Here is a 6000-nt window from a genome sequence, read left to right as displayed (position 1 = left end):
CCTCTCTCTGTGTTTCAGACAAAATGGCCATGCAATCTCTTTCCTCCCTTTTCTTTTCGACAACTCAACCACAACAGTATAAAATAAAGAAAAGTTATATGAGTAAGGCAGTGGAAATGTAAGGAGGAAAAGGAAATATATCATACCAACAAAAGTGTTGGTTGAGTGGTAAGCAGCTCACCCCCGTAAGGAGGAGAACACAAGTTCGAATATCGGAAAACGCACTTGTTGGGAGGGAGAATAACCTTTAATGCTCGATCTCCCGACTAGATTAGTCAGATCCCATTAGGCTCTGGATACCAGGATACACACCGAAAAGGAAATATATTATGGGTTCACTGGGCTTAGGCCCATGAAACATTTAATAAGCCCAATTCATATGCATATATACTTATAATGCAAGAGCGTGTATATTTATGTATATACGTTTGTCTATACGAAAAATATAGGTGTTCCCAATATTAGACAAAACAAACAATCAATTGATGCAGATGAATAAGAATTGCAGATTCTGCCAATGGTTAAAAGGCATATGCAATTTTTTTAAGCTCTTGAGAACAAGTGCATCCCTGGTACGGATAATCTCCTCAAGTTCAGCCGCTCCCAATTGTTCATCCAAAAGGACCCAATCATCTTCAAGTCGCATCTCACCAACAGCCTAATTTGATGTTAGGTTAAATTACGAGGCAGTAAACAGATTACTGAGAAGAGCCATTGATGGAAAAGTTTGGATTCTATCATGACCTCATCTTACGGTTTCCTTTAAGAGAAGTATCAGGAATCAAATCGGCCAGCTGAGGAGGGTCATCAAAAGGATCGTCCAACATATATATGTGTTATATTTTGTTTAAAAATAACCAAAAGGCAAGATAAGTAAAATAAGATCATTTGAATGCCCCTCACAAGGTAAATTAACAAGGATACTAGGTTAACAGCCTTCTTCTATAAAAAATGAAGCGTACAGGATATATGTGCAGTGGAATGCTGTGGATCGAAGCTTGACTACTGCAGTACGCATATGATTGTTCTGTGCAGGATCGAAGCAAGGCGCGAGTACAATACGAGTTGAAACCTTCACTATATGCTGCAACCTCATTCAGTCTTGACACTTAAATATCGATCTTATGCATGCTTCAACAGCTATCGGTGGGGAAGTGAAGCTCGTCTCAAGAAGAAATGGAGTTTCTCTGATGAATCACCTTCCTTCCTGAGACAGGATTCGTTTTCTCCTTGCCCCTTTGGCCTGCTTTCTAGTTTTCTTGGCTGCACTATGGTTATATGATGTATCAGAAAGTTCAAATGGTCGCATGATATCATGATGTTTCAACGATGGAAAATAATTCCACACCTTGAAACTCTTTTGCAGGCAGAGCAAGATCAGGGATGCAAATACAGTGTCTGTGGGCTGCCTTCCAATTCATGATGTCGTCAACCATAAAAGACACATACAGATGCGTCATTTCATTAGTGGGCAGGAAAAGATAATGTAATTCCACAATGAGCTGAAACGTGATTTTGCTTCTCAGTCGACTACTCCATTCCAAACTTCGGGTGCAGATTAGGCTGATCCCCTGTTCCACCTCTACCCTCTAAAGATGGTAGAAGCATTGACTGTCATAAATAATTCGGATTTCATAATATGCAGTTTGGAGACATCTGAAATCTCGCAAGTCGGTAATTGTATATGGGCAAATAACATCTCATCTTAGGGCTTAACAGCTCCATCTAGTGATCAAATCCGTAAATATATCTGAATACTCACAAAAAAAAAAAAAATCATTGCACTTATTACAAACTGTTTAACCTATGAAGACGTCCTTGGCTCTGTTATGGATTCATTGTCTCATCACAGCGAGAAATTATAAAGTGATACAATCTTCATATTGTTTCCTGTTGTTTCTTCTCTTCTCATGTAAAAGTTACTCCGATGCACTGTACAGTGGAACAGTTTCCAAGCTAATCTTTATCAGACTTGCAGCGAATGCAAACCTGAAATGGGAAAAGAGTGGGAAAAAGAAAAAAGAAAAAGAACATTATAACTTATGAGATGATGCCTTCTTAACTTAACTATTTGGATGAATGTCTTTCTGATCTATGCGAATTCATGGAAACATTGAATTGGATAAAAGAGGAACGAGTCAGATGCGCGCTTTGCTTCAAGTCGATAGTAAAATTTATGACTACATGCGATAAAGCACAATCAAACTCAAATCATGTTGAAAATACATAGTTTTAAGATTCATGCAAATGATGCCTAGTTAAACAAACTTTTTTATGTGACAACATATGAATTATCATAAAATTGCAGTTTAGACTAAGACAACTGTTAAATCTACCAGTTCAGTTGCCTTAATCTACACTCCAAATGAAAGTAGTTCATTTGTTCTGACTCCTAATTGAGAAACATTAATTTGAAGAGTGTTTTCTCTCAAGAAATAATTCATCTATAGTGTTCCGAGTCATTGGCTAGCTGGGAAATAAATGTACATGTATAATTGAGATTAGTCACATTGATTTTCCATGCAACCTAAAGCAGTAGCTAGGACCATCTGAAATTGACATAACAGCAAGCATATCGTCATGTCACGATTTGCAGAATAATCTTCTTCTAACCCCTAAGGAAAGCTACAAATAGACTTGTAAAATGATCTTCTTCCCCACATATCATCAAATTTGCATGTCTTCTCTTGTTGCTACCTAGCTAGCTCTACATACTTACGATCATTAGTTTGCATACGGTCTCTGTCACCGCTACAGGTTGAATACTCTAGGTTTGCAGTCAAACAAGTTTCATGGGGTCATTAATGAAATTCCCGTCCCTCTGCACCATTCATTCTCAAGGCTCTCCAAGATCTAGTTCCCTGGAACATTTCCAATAAACTTGGACCCAAACTCAAGGGTTGATTTTGATAGCATCGATTGATACATATCCCGATTGCATGCTATATGGAATTTGAAACCAAATACTGATAAATTTAAATTCATGAAATAGTGAGAAATTGAAAGGGAGGGAAAATTGTAACCTTATTTTGGATATATACTAGTAAAGGAAATGGAAGGGAATGGAAGGAATTTGAAATCAAATTATTATATTATCATTTTATATGAACTTAATTAACAAAGAAAGATGAATAGTTCATCTTTTTATATTAACCTGAATGTTTCAATTTTGTTTCACCTTCATTCAACCCCAAATCGGGTTGAAAGAAAATGAGTTCATGAAAGAGAAAGTTTCATCCTATTTCCCTTACCCCTCCCCCTCCCTCAAAATTTCAAATCCCATGGACTGCATCGGAATGTGTTTTCCCTTGGGTAATAATATCTTGCAGTTGTCTATCGTCGACGACCGCATACCGGGACTGACCTCGAATTTGGACATAAGAGGCGAGGTTTTTGAGGACTCCGTCCTCACCAAGAGCCTCATCGCGTTGCTTGTGCAGGGCCTCTTGGGCTCCCTGGTCAACAAGATACAACGGGGTCTTGAACATATAATTTGTCATCACCCTGCTCGGGCTGCAGCAGAGCTTGACTCCTTCTAGGAGCAACGTGGTCTTGAACATGCTGAGGCTTATGCAGAAGAAGGCCCTGCTCTTGCTCTCGGAGGGTGAAAGCGAGGGAACTGAGTCGAGCTCTGATACGGGTGCTGATGGTTCTCCGGTTTCGGAGCCCAAATTCGATGTGGGCACCGATGGTTTCAATAAAAGTTCGGTCCTTGAAGCTGAAAACGATGAGATTCAAGTGAACTCTGATGTGGGTACTAATAGTTTGGCAGTTTCAGAGTCCAAGGCTTCAACTTCTGGACCCGAGACCGAAGCCACGAGTGGTTTAGGAAGCAGGGGGCAGAGGATTAAGGGGATATTGGAGAGGGAACTCAGCCCCGTTGTATTGGAATTGGAAGACATCTCGGACCAGCGCGCCGGGCATGCTGTTGCCTGAGGGAGCGATGGAGAGATGCATTTTAATTTGAGACTAGTGTCGAAGGAGTTCTAAGGGAAGAGCTTGGTTAAGAGGCACAGGCTTGTTTAAGATTTGCTGGAGGAGGAGCTACAGAGTGGGCTTCCCGCTCTATGCATTGTGGCAATGACACCATCTGAAGTTTGATTGATTTTGAAGGGGGCCTAAGTGGTCCATTCTGCTCGAATCTTGTTGGATCATCGATTCTTTTTTATTTCATTGCTGAGTTTATAAGATTTTTGTTTGCTTAACATAGCAAGATGGAATAAATGAGACGAACTCTCCTTATAGTTAAATTAACACTTGTTAATGGCGTATCCTTGAAATAAAAAGGATATTGAATCAGAAAGGATATAATCCGTAGGATTATACCCCCATCATTTGCCAGGAGAAAGGGCTCGTCCTTATTGTCGGGCGCCCGAGTTGCTCACTGATGGGCCCCATGACATGAAGAAATGTGCCGCCGTCAATGAGACCATCCTTGCCGCAGTCTATAAGGCGTTGAACGACCACTGCGTTCTTCTCGAAGGGACCCTCCTAAAGCCCAATATGGTCACCCGCGACAGTCCCAAGGAATATCAGAGTAGCATGTTCGTTATTTAGTCAATGGGCCCTTACGGGCCTCCATTGTTTATGGACGTTCACATCAAATATACTGAAAGAGCTGCTTGTCGGATGCTATAGGGGGCGGCGGAGGTGATTGCGGAATACACTGTCGGGGCGCTGCGCCGGACCATGCTGCCAGCTGTTCTGGGGATCGTGTTCTTGTAGGGAGGGCAGACCAAGGAGGAGGCAACGGTGAACCTGTATGCCATGAACAAGCTCGAGGTTCTAAAGCCGTGGATGCTCTCCTTCTCGTCTGGCCGGGCTCTCCAGCATTGCACCCTCCAGACATGGGCTGGAAAGAAGGAGAATGTCGCCAAGGCCCAGGAGGCCTTCCTCTTCCGCTGCAAGGCCAACTCCGATGCCACTCTAGGGAAGTACATTGCTGGAAGCAGTGGCGAGTTGGCCTTGGAGAGTCTATACGTGAAGGGTTACAAGTACTGATCGACGAGCTTATGTGCCATGTCAGGTAGCGGCCTGCCAGTGCTGCCTTGGTTTGTCCAGGGAAAAAGGAAAAAGTGCAGTGGCTCAATTGTATTATTTAAAAACCTTTGTACTTCATATGTTCTTCTCCTTCCCTTCCCTTTTGGTACATATACTTTATATTGTTGTTTCACTTTAACTCTTTGGCGATAATCTAAACTAAAGTACTTCATTAACAGATGGAAAGTTGTATTATTCTGAGATCCTTGCGCAGTTTCCTTCATTAGGTTTGAGTTGCTTATCATATGAATTGGGATAATCATTAATATGCAGTAATCGATCACATACACATGTTCTATTTGAAAGATTCACTAGAGATGAAACAATAATTAACTGGTATTATGTGATGATTTTGCAGTTACTAACATAACCGATTCCCATGAATTTTTAACAATTTACAGAATGACAAAATTATGTATCATTGTCTCTCTTTACTTCACTTACTTTTTACGATGACCTAAATAATCACAATTTTTTTTTTGTTTTTGGCTCGGAAAATGTTTTTCCTTTTTTCATGTTACAAGACAAGGCCACCATCTCCCTGGTAGGGGAGAAGAGAGGGAAACTAATGGAACGTAAGAAACCCATTTTTGAGATTTGAATCCAAAACCTCTTTATTATTGTTCATCTGTTGACTGAATTCTTCTCTATGAACGATAGGCACCATAAAGTTCAGAGCATCTACGATATCAACCTTCATATAATTAACTGCATATGATAATAACCGATTACCTAATCAATCTTGTTTACTTATTAGCAATAGGGACAGACCCATAATACGGATTTTGGGGGCGAGGCTCTTGAGGGGGCAAGCAAGAAGATACTTTTCTCGCGTTGGGGGGTGAATACAAGAAATTTCATCAAAATTTAAAACATAATCGGTTAATTTTCTTAAGACTTCCAAATTTTTAGGATGACTGTCCTTAGCCCCTTAAAATTTCCTAATTGCACAGTATTGCT

General features: G+C 40.6%; 1 protein-coding gene and 1 pseudogene across 1 annotated transcript; both read left to right on the top strand.

Annotated features, from left to right (window-relative positions):
* Positions 1–3504: 3504 nt before the first annotated feature.
* LOC116213255 (sufE-like protein 1, chloroplastic/mitochondrial) lies at positions 3505–4023 on the top strand. The gene has a single exon (XM_031548127.1). It carries the CDS (start codon positions 3559–3561, stop codon positions 3934–3936), a length of 378 nt encoding a protein of 125 aa, XP_031403987.1. The 5' UTR covers positions 3505–3558; the 3' UTR covers positions 3937–4023.
* Positions 4024–4080: 57 nt separating this feature from the next.
* On the top strand, positions 4081–5184 carry LOC116214561 (annotated as a pseudogene).
* Positions 5185–6000: the final 816 nt, after the last annotated feature.

This window comes from Punica granatum, chromosome 7 (assembly GCF_007655135.1).
Source record: "Punica granatum isolate Tunisia-2019 chromosome 7, ASM765513v2, whole genome shotgun sequence".
Classification (NCBI taxonomy): Eukaryota; Viridiplantae; Streptophyta; class Magnoliopsida; order Myrtales; family Lythraceae; genus Punica; species Punica granatum.
This window is presented reverse-complemented; position numbering and strand designations above follow the sequence as displayed.